This window comes from Sceloporus occidentalis, unplaced genomic scaffold (genome assembly GCF_023333645.1).
Source record: "Sceloporus occidentalis isolate IW3139 unplaced genomic scaffold, rSceOcc1.0.p SCAF_2, whole genome shotgun sequence".
NCBI lineage: Eukaryota > Metazoa > Chordata > Lepidosauria > Squamata > Phrynosomatidae > Sceloporus > Sceloporus occidentalis.
This window is the reverse complement of record NW_028316982.1, coordinates 248118281-248133110: the sequence shown is the minus strand read 5'-3', so window position 1 is coordinate 248133110 and position 14830 is coordinate 248118281. Positions and strand designations below refer to the sequence as shown.

At 40.4% G+C, this 14830-nt stretch overlaps 1 protein-coding gene across 1 annotated transcript in view; it reads right to left on the bottom strand.

Annotated features, from left to right (window-relative positions):
- LOC149319951 (lambda-crystallin-like) overlaps positions 1-14122 on the bottom strand; it is a 42694-nt gene extending 28572 nt beyond the window's left edge. Inside the window, exons 1-3 of the mRNA XM_089512645.1 lie at positions 13946-14122; positions 6335-6442; positions 1332-1458 (exon numbers count right to left, since the gene is read on the bottom strand). Of these exons, the coding sequence (XP_089368771.1) occupies positions 1332-1458; positions 6335-6442; positions 13946-13983 (273 nt within the window). The 5' untranslated portion in view covers positions 13984-14122. The remainder of the gene's footprint in view (positions 1-1331; positions 1459-6334; positions 6443-13945) is intronic.
- Positions 14123-14830: the final 708 nt, after the last annotated feature.

Below are 14830 nucleotides of genomic sequence, written 5' to 3'. Positions count from 1 at the left end.
GTTTATTCCACTCTTAATATCATTTCCCCTTATTTCGAGTGTCAAATTGTGAATGCCACTGCTTAAACAGTCAAAATGACACCCAACCACAAGGGGAATAAATAAGGAAGCTTGAAGAGCGACAATATTTGCAAAAGTTAATTGTTATTGTTGATGTTATTATTATCATTCGTTTATATCCCACCTTTTTACCCATATTGGGATTCAAGGTGCCTTACAAGTTATTAAAACCAATACAGACTACATACATACAGAAACTGAGTTCATCTGGGCTTTTTCCCTAATAAATTATATAGGGTTACAGCCATATAGTATCTTTACTGCAACTAGGGATGTGACATAACTTTCACCAACCTATCTATTCTGTTAATTTATCTGAAATTACCAGTTAACTGAACTGGACCAACTGTAACAGAACTCCTCCCACCCTTTAAGAAATCCAGTTTATTTAATTAATAAGTCTTCCTCACAAATAGAATGCCCTTTAACAGATTGTTGAACAGTGAACTGTTAATTCAAACAGTGTTGCCGGCATAAAGAAAGATGGCATACTTGATTTAAATAAATTATTTTGGCTCATAAACTATCAAAGAAATTGTACAATGTTAGATGGGATTTTACCTCTTCCTTTTGTTTTATTGTGTTCTAGACCAACATTGTTTTATTAGGTGCTGGTCCAATATTGCTGGAATGGAAGGATTTATTATTTCATTTTAAGAGTGAGGTTTGCTTGTCCTAACTGTTAACAAAAAGTGAATGTTTTCAATTTGATTAACAGCAAGACCTCTTTAAATAAATAAATAATGGAAAACATGTTTACAGCATCAATAAACCTCAGTAGTTGTTGATCCATAAAACTGCCTATACAGGTACCTTTGGGCATTTACAATAAACTAGGGATGGGCAAAGCTGTCACGTATGATTTCACTTAGAATTCCTATTTTCCATAGTTAAATTTGTTCAGTTCTATTTCCAAATTAAATTGTGATTTTGTGCATTTCTCAGCTGTGTGTGAAAAAGTTCATGTATTCATGTGGATATTTTGAAATAACACATAATCTTTTATGTGTTTTAAAATACACACAGTCTTTTTCAAATGTACCCATTTTTCCACATGATTTTTCTTACTGAAAATGCTGACATTTTTCATTGAAAAGATGTATTTGTTGTTTATGCACTTTTTTCAAATGTCTACAATTTTGTGAACTGTGTCACACATTTCATAAAGGTATGGATTTAAAGGTCCAAATGTTCAGATATACAATGTACACTGAAATACAATCAAAGGAAATTTCTCTACTCACTCCTAAAACAAACATGCATGTCCTCACCTGAATGTGAATGGTGCCCTCTATTGCTTCTTTTAAATCCGTGCAACCAGTAATGAGAGAAAGTTGCTGGTCAGCTTTCAGTGAACCTTTCAGCATTCCTGTCTTTTCTAATTCTTTCATTTGTTTGCTAGTTAAGACAAAAAACAACAGTGGAATTGTTAGCTATATACATTACTATAACTTAATGGTGTTAGTCACATGCAACAGTCCCATAGCATAGTACATTTAGACAGCGGTTTTCACCTCTCCTGAATTCCTTTTGCATACACTATCAGTGATGTCCAAATTTTGGTCCCTCAGATGTTTTGGACTTCAGCTCCCAGAATTCCTGACTATTAGCCAAGGTGGCTGGGGCTTCTGGGAGTTGAAGTCTAAAACACCTGGAGGAACAAAGTTTGGGAATCACTGCACTATATTATGGGAACCTAATCAAGTAAGATGCACTCTACTGTATTGGGTATTTTTAGTACCATGTTCTGACATGATGCAAAGTGTAAATTCTCAAATTTAAAAATCTCATCCACACATATCCATCTGTATGTCACTGTTCCAGCTTGATTAGCAAGCCTGTTAGCAGCCATCAACAAATACAAATGGAACTTCTTACTCCAGTGTATTGAATGAAGAAAGACAATGCCAGTGTCTTTAACACAGAGCAAGACTGAAAAAATGAATTGGTGTCAGATTCATATTCAGTAAATCTTTGCAAAAATAAGAAACTGCAAATTGCAAAGGTCCTAGCACTAAATTCCCAGAAGCCCTAAAGACTACCATATCCCTGAACGTTTTCCCCAAACCTCTGCAAATATATATAAAAGATGAAAAAATGAATGACACATGGAATGAAGAGTCATACAAAACATGGACCCCAAATTCTAGAAAGTGCAGTGGAGGCTGCAATAAAAATACTGGGGGGGGGGGGGCGGATTCACCAGGAACAGATGATATTCCAATTGAACTGCTGTAATCCACACAGACAGTATCAACTCTTGTGTTAACTAAAATATGCCAATAAATACAGAAAACAAAATGATGGCCAACAGACTGGAAATACTCAATATACACCCCCATCCACAAAAAAAAGAGACAGAAAAGACTGCAGCAACTACAGGATCATAGCATTAATTTCCCAAACAAGCAAAATTATGCTTCAATTCTGCAACTTAGGCTGGAAACAGTCAGGGCAAAAGGACAGCGCCAGGACTACATTGACCCCGATCACACCTGAACTGTAGTGATCGCATAGGCCCAGACCTGAACTGCAGTCCTGAACCAGGCCACCAAAAGAAGAGGATTATACCCACTCCTTTTTGGCCCAGTTCTTCTTGCTGGTATGGTGTCAGCACGACTTCTGATTGCATTCAGGGCATGCAATGTCTAAATGCCATGCCCCCAATGCAGCCTAAAAGCAGTGCTTTTGGCCCGTCTGTTTTGGGCCACAAACTCCAATCATATATGGGGAAAGAAATTACTGAGGTGCAAGGAGGAGGAAACTAGGGACCACAATGCAAACATACAATGGCTAATGGAGCACACTAAGGAATTCCAAAAGAAAACCAGCATGTGTTTTATAGTCTACAGCCATGGTGGCGAACCTGTGCAAATGTGCCATCTCTGGAATGTAAAGCTGTGTCAGAGGGCACGTGGTGACCACAGAAAGGCAGAGTGGGGAGGCGTGCACGGCCAAGACTGGCTCCTTGGTGCAGCCTGGTTCTCCTACGTAAAACAGAGCCACGACAAGGAGGGGTGGTGTGCGGCCCTTCTGGGCAGAAGCCCTGCCCCTTCCGGCCAGAAGCCCAACCCTTCTGGGTGGAAGTCCCTCCCCTCCCAGACTTGGGTGAGTGCGTGTGTTGTGTGCCTTCAAATCATGTCTGGTGACCTTATCATGGGATTTTCTTGGCAAGCTTCCTCAGAGGAGAATTTCCATTGTCATCCTCTGAGGCTGAGAGTGTGTGACCTAGTGGGTTTCGATGGCCAAGCTGGGATAGGAACCCTGGTCTCCAAAGTCATCCAATGCTCAAATCGTACTATATGCTGGCTCCTTTTAATCATCTACTAGATTGTAGAAACTCTCTAAAAGGCTTCCGGGCGGGCTATGGAGTTGAGACTGCCATGGTCGCCTTAGTTGATGACCTCCGTCTGAGCATGGACAGGGGAAGCGTGTCCCTGTTGGTGCTCCTGGACATCTCAGCGGCTTTCGATACCATTGACCATGGTATCCTTCTGGAACGCCTGGGGGAGTGGGGTATCGGGGGCACTGCTTTGCAGTGGTTCCGGTCCTACCTCTCGGGTAGATTCCAGATGGTGGAGCTGGGAGACTGTCGCTCCGATAAGAGAGCCCTTACATCTGGTGTCCCTCAAGGAGCGATTTTGTCTCCTATGCTATTTAACATCTACATGAAACCGCTGGGTGAGATCATCCGGAGACACGGGGCGCGGTGTTATCAGTACGCTGATGACACCCAAATAGTCTTCTCTGTGTCTCCGACTGATGCAGTAACTAAGGCTGGCATCTCTCCTCTAGATGCCTGTCTGGCGTCGGTAATGGGCTGGATGAGGGAAAACAAACTCAGTGTGAATCCAGGGAAAACGGAGGTACTGGTGATAGGTTCCCCTGCTCAGGATGGTGAGATTTGTCATCCGGTCCTGAATGGGGTCACGCTCCCCTTGAAGGACTCGGTGCGCAGTCTGGGAGTGCTCCTTGATTCGTCGCTCCAGCTAACATCTCAGGTGGATGCGACGGTCAGGAGTGCTTGTTATCAGCTTCGGCTGATACGCCAGCTGCGTCCCTACCTGGGCCGGGGGGACCTTGAAACTGTTGTACATGCTTTGGTAACCTCTCAATTGGACTTCTGCATTGCGCTCTACATGGGGCAACCCTTGTACCACACTCGGAAGCTACAATTGGTTCAAAACATGGCAGCCAGATTGGTCGTTGGCAGATCCAGGGCAGACCATATAACACCTATCTTAAAAGATCTTCACTGGCTGCCTATTCGCTTCCGAGCCCAATACAAGGTGTTGGTGTTGACCTATAAAGCCCTAAATGGCTTGGGTCCAGGGTACTTGGAGGACCGCCTCTCCCCATATAGTCCGCCTCGCACACTCAGAACATCTGGGGCCAACCTATTGGAGGTCCCTAAGTCTCGTTTTGTAACGACCTCACAGAGGGCCTTTACTATCTTTGCCCCCACTTTGTGGAACAAGCTCCCTGTACAGCTTCGTTCCTCTGCATCGTTACTTTCTTTTAAAAAAGATTTAAAAACACACTTATTTCGGCTGGCATTCCCACTTCAGTAATCCTGTTATCTTTTGCCCCAACTACCTTAAAGTTATTGTCTTATCTTTGCCCTGATATTTTGATTGTTTGCTTCCCGTCCCTACTCCTCTGATGATGTTTTAATTTTTATATGTAATATTTTAACTTGTATTTTATTGTCTTCTTACCTGTAAGCCGCCTTGATCACATTGTGGAAAGGCGGGGTAGAAATAAAGATGATGATGATTATTATTATTATCATTATTATTATTATTATGCAGTTTGACACCACTTTTAAGTGCTGTAGTTCCATCCTATGAAGTCTTGGGATTTGTAGTTTTACTTCCACCTTCTCTGCCAAAGAATGCTGGTGCCTCACAGAACTACCAATTCCAGCTACTGTCTGTCCTCATTTTTGGTTGATAAGGTGTACTGAGAGCTTTTCTGGTTAAAGAAGGGAGTTATAAATGTTTTAAACAAAGAAATAAATGTTGACTAGAAGAGCCTTGCTTTATAAAACTTGTTTTACTGGGGCAGATTGTATAGTCAAACATTCTGTTGCCGGAAAGTCCCGCCCCTGGAAGTCCTGCCCCCTGGAAGTCCAGCCTCTGGGAGCCCCTCCTCCAGAAGTCCTGCCTCCTGGCACCGGGTGACACCTGGTGCAGGAACGCAACTGAACTGGGGCACTCACTCTCTAAAAGGTTCTCCATCACTGGTCTATAGCAAAGCCTTTGACTGCATAGATCATGAAAAGCTATGGAACACTCTTAAGAGACATGGGAGTGACACTACATTTGATAGTCCTGATGAGAAATCTGTACTTAGGACAAGAGGCCACAGTTTGAACAGAATACGGAGAAAGAGAATGGTTCACAATTGGCAAGGGGATCAGGCAAAGTTTCATTTTATCAACTGACTTATTCAACTTGTACAGGGAAAATATCATATGAGAAGTGGACTTATGAAGGAGGAGGAATGAAGACAGGAATGGTTTGCAATCGCCTTCCCTGATAAATAGTCTACAGCATCTAGTATTCCCTAGTGGTCGGGCTCCCACCCAACTACTAACAATGGCTGAACCTATCTAGTTTCTAAGATCAGATGAGATCTTGTGCTGTCAGGGTATTTAAACCTTACCTTGTAGTTCTTAGCTTCCATGTTAATTCATACCAGAAGGCATCTGATTATAATCTTGGCTAAACTAAAACAGGTATGAAGGATAGGCCTGAAAACTCAGGTATCTAGGAATTAAAATCTGAAAGCGAATAACAGAATTTGTATCACAGCAAATCTAAATGTAAATTCAAACAACTTTGCTGTTCACGTAGTAATTGCAATCTTCATGACAACTGCTTTCATATGCATTTGCAAAGTGTAACTCACTTCTCATCAATGATCACCAGTGCATATGAACCTCCTACATGGCAGTCTTAATCTGTCCTCATATTCAGGGGAACCAGCCCAAGACCTCATCAATTTTCATGACATTCCCCTCAGCTACTGTTTTAGGAGGCTAAATGGGGCATGACTGAAACTGGGGAAAATTAGGGAGTAGGGTTTGTAGATTCCATACTACCACTCTGTCTTTGCTCCCATAACATTTCTCCCATTGTTAGTAGATAATCTGAATCCATACTCATTCCTTATTCATCTTGTTTACAGTTAGAAGGTAAACAAAACAATTGCACAATAAATGGATTGTTATAATAGCATCTCTATACTACAAGGGAGGCAGATGGCTTACCTAATTTTTTCCAAGGCTTTTGTAACCTGCTCTTGCACAATATCATAAAGTTTGACCTGGAATCCACCTGAGGCAAAAACCATGGCCCAGCTGCATCCGATGATTCCACTAATGAGAAAATTAAAAGGAAAGACAGTTAGTATCTGTAATTCATTACTGGTATCAATAGTAGTCAAAAGGAACAAGTGATAAAAATTAGTATCAGTCTTTTCTATTTGAACTTTTATTTAAAGGCAACAATCTGAACATAGGCACTTGGCCATATAAACTACATAATTTCTGTATGTGACCTTATAGCACCTTTGAGACTAACTAAAAGAAAGAAATTGGTAGCATGAGCTTTCATAGACTTAAGTCTGATTTTACAGACTAACACAGCTATAGCTAGGCTTTTCTGATTAGTTATCATCACTTGGTTCTTGCATTTCTTACTCTAGATCTTTCAAAACATATATTGAATTTCCAGTTGATGGAGCCAATCAAGAGTTAACATATTAAGCAGAGTGGAAACACTGGGTTATATGGGCTTTTCCCAAAGAACCATAAAACTATTCTCTTGCCTAAAGTTTTTGAATTCTAGTATTCACAGGGCATGCTGGTTAGAAATCTTGTACATTTGTGGGTGACAGGAGGCTGGCTCCTTCATGCAATGTTTATCATTCATATGACCAAGTGTAATACGGATATACAAAGATTCAGATGTATATATTAGTATCCTTTAAGAGAGCATGAGTCCAATTCTCCAGTGCACTTACAGAATTTCCAGCCATGTATTATATGAGCAAAGTCTAAGTCATATTTGTAGTGAAGGAATTAGTCATTATTTCTACCAGGTCAATTTAGGGTACATTCAACTTTAATGCAATATGGCTTAACGCATTCAAATCACCCTAACTGTTCTTCCTTGGACTGGATATTTGTTTGAGGCATAGGGAAATTTATCATCTTTTGACAGTTGTGTAAGTCAGCTGTGCTGCTATTCCTTAAACTGGGTAGACATTTCAGGCATGATGAAACTTACTGGCTTTTACACACTTCTGGCGCATATTAATCAATGTCAGGTAAGTTAAAATAGGGTGTTAGAGGACAAACATGTTATATAAATATACTTTAGATCTTTTATATATATTCCAAAGTTTAGACTTTAGATCAAGAGTCAGCATGGTATAGTGGTAGAGCATTGGACTATGTATGACTGGAGGCTAGGGTTTGAACCGCTGCTCAGCCATGGAAACCCATTGGGTAACGCTGGGCAAATCACACTCCCTCAGGCCTCAGAGGAAAGCAAAGGCAAACCTGCACTGAACAAATTTTGCCAAGAAGCCTCTGTAATAGGGTAGTTTTAGGGTCATCATAAATCAGAGACGACTTGAAGACACACAACAATACTTTAGATCAAAGAGTCAAGCCTTCAGCAGGTATTTATTTGTTGTGTATGTTTTTGGATTACATATATGACTTGATCCTATGAAATACGGAGTAGTTGCGTTCTTGGTCTGTCTGTTTGTCTATCTGTCCATCCTTCTTTTTCAAAGAAAATATACTTGAATTGCAAATTACTCTGACCACAGTAGCTTTGCAGCCACATTGGTCCGGCAAGCATACCCATCCAATTTTGTGTAAGATACATAGATCCACCTCCTTGAATAGGATTGGAATATCTTTATTCCACAGTTGATATCTTGTTTTTAATTGTTAATTCCTTATGTATTTTATTGTTGCGCTTGTATTTGTATTTTATACAAGGTTGTAATCCCACCTCGATCCACCCAGGAGAGGCGGGAAAATATAAATATTTTTTATTTATTTATTTATTTATTTATTTATATGACTGGAAGGCTGGGAAAAAAGGTCTGAAGAGAGACAAGATGAATCTAAATCAAGTCAATGGTTATTGAAGGGTGTAGTTATCACTGTAGATTATAACACTGACCAAAGATCAGATGTGACAGAATATTAGCTCAACATTATGCCATTCTGTAGCCAGACAGTCTGTACAAATGCCTGTACTTAATTTAAATGTAAGTATGTGTCATCAGAAACAAAACAGGCTATTAACTTTTTTTTTTAGTGGAGAAATTGTTTAGAAGTCTTTCAAAAGTACAAAAAATTACATTGTCTTAAATTTTTATCTAGCAAACACTGTAAATAAAGTGAAATGTATTCACTGATGTAGTCAAAGATATATACATTTTCCCAATTTTTGTCACAAAATAGCCTATTTCTAAAAGATAAGCTATAATACAATATACAACTACAAAGCAGCAAAAGCCAAAAGCACAAAATTTCCATTAATTTCAAAAGAAAGTGAAACAAGAACTGTGTACTTTCTTTAAGAAAACAGAAAAACTATACAACAACCAGTTCCAGCAACCTGGCAAGTAGGTCAACAAATGTTGCTAGTGCACAAAAACTGTTTGAATTTCCTGTCCTAACATACAATCTCTCGAAATCTCTATGGCAAATTGCAAACCTTAATTCATCCTTGCAATACATATACAATATAATGTGTGTGTGTGTGTGTCTGAGTAGCTTAACAAGTAGCTATATGTACCTACTTGTATGCAGCTATACAATACATATAATTCATCCTTGCAATACAAGGAAAGATGAACTCTGAATGGAATGTATGAAAATATGAATGAAAGAGATTTTTACTTGATCAAACGTAAGCAGCTCTTTCCAATTTCGCAAGTTAATATTTAAAGAAAGGAAAAGTCCAAAGGGCAAGCTATACGTGAGAGAAAAAGGAACACTGAGTTCCTTGCAGCTTTTAAAAACTGACTAGCATGCTCTACTGACCCCAATCAAAACTGCAAAAAGGCCTAATACAGGTTCATTACAATTAAACGATACTGTAGTGGAAAGGGGAGGATACCAAGTGGATTGCCTCCCATGCCAAACAGATCTTCACTGACTAGTGGGTGTTGATTTTCATCAGGGGTGTTTCCATACAAGTCTTTAACTATTTAATTGCTCTGCCTCAGTTTTTCAGTTTCAGCAAACACACCCACCCATATTTCTCCACTCTTTATTTTATCCTTCTTTAGAAAGGAAGGAAAATCCATTTACAGATAAAGATTGGACAGCTGCAGTTCCAAGATTCTAGGAGTCTGAATTGTGCCACAGAAAGAAAGAGTTAGTTTCCCTTCCTCTTTCTTGAATGCACTTTCCACAACTTGAATTGACTTTTTTAAAAATAATTATTCAAGTTCAAGTAATGAGTTTAACATCATATGTACTTTTGCCCTTAGCTGTCATGCAGTAAGTGTGTGCTTCTTTGGGCCGAGGCAAAAAGGCTACTTTTTAAGGATCTCAAGATAATCCCAGTCTAAAGTAAACCAAGGGTGGGCAACTCTGGCCTACCCAATGTCCAGCTACACCTGAAGGGCCACCAGATGCATCTGAGTATGTTAACTTAAGTCTATGAAAGCTCATACTGCCAACTTCTTTCTTTAGTTAGCCTCAAAGGTACTACAGGATCTCTCTAAATACTGATTCTATAGACTAATACAGCTATATTTTTGAGTTCTACCTCCATAGGGCTACAGTTGCCCATGTTAGATTTCCATATGTCATGGTCAGTCTGTTATGCAGTACAGTGGGCCCTTGTTATTCTCTGGGGTTTGGTTTCAGGATCCATTGTGGATAACAAAATCTGTGGATGCTCAAGTCCCATTAAATATAATGGCATAGCAATGTCGTGTCCCTTATATAAAATGGAAAATCAAGATTTGATATTTGGAATTTATACTTTTTTTGAACATTTTCAAGCCATGGATTCTTGAATCTGTGGATAAAGAATCTGTGGATAAGGAGGGCCAACTGTACAATGAAGCAACCTGGTCCAGGAAGCCCCAACATGTATGAAAAAATAGAAGTCAAGAATTGATGTTCGAAAGTGTCGCAAGACATTTTAAAGACTGGTGTATGCATGTGTGTGTATGTGTAGAACATGATGGCATAGGGCAGCCAGGAAATAAAATTACTCTGTTAACACTGACTTGTTAACAGACGTTCACCGTAATCATGTAAAATAACAGAAGATTAATCTCTTTTAGACCTGCAGATTTTGCAGATCCCAGCTTCTACTAGTATACAAGTACAGTACTAGTAGCCTCAGGAAACCATTAAGTGTTTGTTATCTGATGGCCTCTTTGCAAAATCACGTGGGCAGTGTCACATCCCGGACCTCTGACAAAGAGATTCAGAAAGAAACATTTTGAAAGAAAATTATCAGGCAGATAGAAGACAGCTGTGGAACAAAAACTGGAAGTACATTTCACAAATTGCTGAGTAAGCTGGAAAATGTACAACATTATAAACACAAGCATTCTAGAACTAGGAAAACAAGATACATTATCAGTACAGTAATGTTAACACCCAGGCAGAATTTAGATACCTGCAGTCATAACACATCAACCAGTTAAGCACATATCAGCTTTTCTTGAGCATGACTTAGGACTATATGAAGCCATGCTGTAATGTCTCAAAAATGCTTAAGTTGCATTAGGCTTTAGAAAAAAATTTCACAATGCAGTCTATTGTAAATATTATTCCCATAAAATTAAATCTAGAGTGTACAAAGTTATCATCATACACTGATCTTTGGAAACATGCAAATTCTTTACTTTAAATGCATATGTGAATGCTGACTTTACTAAATTTTAATAAGGATTGGAATTTTATATTCACAAAATTAACAGTCTGGCTTTGGTTTGTTTATTCCTAATCCTTGGGGAGAAAAGCTGTCACACTTTTTGTGTAAATTTCGGTTTTTCTTGCGCAACAATGCAGCTATCATTCATTTTCCTGAGGACAGATTATACTTAGCTGTTCAGGATGGAGTCTACCCCAGTTTTCTAACACATTAAAAAGAACACTGCATTTTGAGGCTTCATTTCCCTCCAACCATGGAAACTGTTAGAATCCTGGTGTATTCTAACAGATATATAGTGGTTGTGGATAATGGGGGCTAGGGTAGGCTTAGCTAGGCTTGTAGAGGGAAAGCTGGGTTGTAACTGTTAGCTCCAGGTGGTGCTTATCGGGTGGCCTTGAAGGCCTGGTTCTCAGAGGTTTGGAATGCAGTCTCTAGGTTGGGGAGATGAGCTATGGAGGGGGGAGTTGTGGTGGATGGGAACCAGAAAGGAATGGGAGGGCTTTTGCTAGCGCGGGCTTTTGCTAGGGGAGGAGTAGTTTGCCAAGGGGGATTTATGCATTGGGTTGGTTGGGAGGGGTCAGTCTCAGCTAAGAAGCTGAGTGAATGGGAATTTCCGATTCTGGAACCATCAATAAAGTACTGTTGATTTATCAATTAAGCGGACTGGTTGATTGTTCAGGATTCTGGTCCTGCACTCTGACAGAAACCCACGTTCCTTGGGCGAATCACACACTCTCAGGCATACAGAAAGGCATGGCAAATCTCTGATCTTGCCAATAAAACCTTGGCATAAGGTGGAGCTAACTTGAAAGAACAGCACTACAATAAAAGTATACTCAAGTGTTGTAATTTTTTAATTGTTTATTACTTGTTCTCTTAAGAGTGCACTTCAGGTTAGTAATTGTGCTGGAGCAATTCCACGTTGCAGGCTACTAACTATACACAATGATACACAACGACGTCTGTTGTATTCCAAGGTATATTCAAAATAAAGCATACTTTTAGTGACACAGGTCCAAAACTCACTGCAGAAAGAATCCAATTTGAGACCACTTTAACTGCCCTGATTGAGTGCTAGAGGATCCTGGGAACTGCAGTTTATTGTGGCACGAAGCTCTCTGGCAGAGAAGGCTAAATGTCACACAAAACCACATTTCCAACATTTCTAGCATTGAGCCAGGGCACTTAAAGTGGTCTCAAACTGTATTATTTCTGCAATGTGTTTTGGACCTTAGTTGACAAAAAGTCCATGAATTTACAGTTACATATGCTTAATCACATATGGTACAAACAATTCAGAAGCCAGTGCAGAATTCTTGCTGGTTTAACAACACAACTCCCGCACAGAAGCAACTGCTGATTGACCTTTGTTCTGCGCCAGCTGAAGTGTAAAGGTTGCTGAAAAGTAAACTCTTTCCCAGTTGGTGTTCCCATTAGGGGCAAAGCTTGACCTTACCATCCACATACCACTGGTGAGTGATGCGTAACCTGAGTGCAGCCCCTAACCCTTAGTCAAGCATCACATGACAATGTGAAAGACACATGCTCCAAACAATTCACACCTCTAAGCTCAAAAGAGTGGGAAGCCGTTGTGAACCATATGTTCATGTCGCTTTCTTGGAAGACTTTGCTGGATCAAGGCTGAAATATCCAGTAAGAAATACATGACAGCACTTTAAAAAACTTATCTAGTAAAACAGAAGCCTAGGCAAGATACCTTTTGAAGTAATGTTATCCCTGCAATCATTTACACAGCAGCAGCTATGAATTCACTCTTACTTTAATCAGTAGTCACAACCAACTTACATAAAAGAAAATAGATATAGAATGCGCACACAATTATACTTTATTTGAATGCATGAAGCCAAGCTATTCCTTAAAAAGTCAAAAGACACACATGACTACAGTGTATTATAGCTTGACAAAACCAATTGTGCTGTAATTAAACTTCTCCAAACAGATGGCCTATTAAGATATGGGTTTTTTTTAAAGGGAAAGGATGCTTTAACCTGTTTTTTCACCTGTTACATTGTGCTTTTGGAATACGCAATCTACGTATTAAGACAGCTTGACAAAATACAATTGTGCTGTAATCTATTAAGCATACCCAAAAAGATAGTTAATAAGATATGATAGTATTTTTCCCCAGTATCTTCTTTTAAATGAGAACGGATGTTGACTGATTTATTTTTTTAACCTGTTACTTTTAGTGCCGTGTTCTGCTTCCAATGCTGAAGAGGTCATTTATACAGATTAAACTTTACAAAATAATTAAAAACAGTTTAGGTAAATGGTTCTATCGACACCATGGAAAGTTACTCATTTGCCTCCACACCTCCCAGCAATAGCAGCCAGTGCCAATGTCAACAAATTGTGTGTGGTTGTGGCTTAGGCACAAAAAGGAGAACTATACTCTACATGCCTAGCATCCAGAGTCTATGATTTTTAGTTTCCCTCCTCTGGGATGACCAGGAATCCTCCTTTTCCAGGACAAGTCCTCCATTTCCACCTTCTGCCCCAAAACGTCCTCCATCTTGGTCATGACAGAGAAGCATGGATTTCTGCTTACAGGAGTGTTTTTAACCTTTTATTTTGCAAATGTCCCTACATACATACATACATACATGCATATAGAAAAGCAGTGATAAGCATTCCAGGGGGGACCTAATAACTGCAAAGGAGGACAAGGCACCTCAAAATGGAGGACATTCCAGGATGTTTTATATAAATATATATATAATATCCTGGAATATCCTCCATTTTGAGGTGCCTTGTCACAGTGAACACCTCAAAATAGAGGACATCCCAGAATAACATACATACATACATACATAATCCTGGGATGTCCTCCATTTTGAGGAGCCTTGTCCTCCTTTGCAGCTATCAGGTGCCCCCTGGATGCTTATCCCAGCCCCAGTGGCATTAAGCCCCCTCCTCCTCCAGGGCTTTACCTGCCCACAATGGCCACCCGTGGCTGCAGAGGCTCCATCTTGCCAGATGCCAGGTGCAGGACCCGAAGGAGAACTCTCCTCCAGGGAACCTCCTTATAGGAAGCGCTGGCTCCCCACCCCCACCTCCAGAGATGTTACGGCCGCTCCCATTGGCTCCTGGGGAAACAAGGGCAGCTCCTATTGGCTCCCAGGATCCCCTCAACGGCTGTCCTCTTGTGGTCCCCCAACTGTGCTCTTTAAGGGGATTTTGGACTTCAGCTCCCAGAAGCCTCAGCCACGTTGGCCAATAGTGAGGGATTCTGGGAGCTGGAGTCCAAAAGCCTCTTAAAGAGCACAGTTTAGGGGGCCACTAACCCTTTGTGTGGGTTATAAGATAATAATTTGTTGAGGGAGACCCCTCAGTCACATTCCCTTCAGTATCCACACTACACAAACAACCCGGTTTGAGACCGCTTTAACTGCCATGGTTCAAGGATTTCTGGGAGGTGTAATCTGTTGTGGCATCAAAACAAAGGTGTGGAGCCATGGCAGTTAAAGGAGAGGGAGGTTTCCCAAACCACACTGCAGAAATGATCCAGTTTGAGACCGCTTTAACTGCCCTGGCTCAGTGCTAGGGAATCCTGGGAAGTGTAGTTTGCTGGGGCACCAGAGCTCTCTCTCTCTGACAGAGAAGGCTGAATGTCTCACAAAACCACAGTTCCTAAGATTCCCTAGCAAAACCATACTGCAGAAATGATCCAGTTTAAAACTGCCTTAACTGCCCTGGCTCAATGCCCTAGGGAATCCTGGGAACTGTAGTTTTGTGAGACATTGAGACTTTTCTGTCACAGAGAGAGCTGTGGTGCCAAGACAAACTACAATTCCCAGGATTCCCTAGCACTGAGT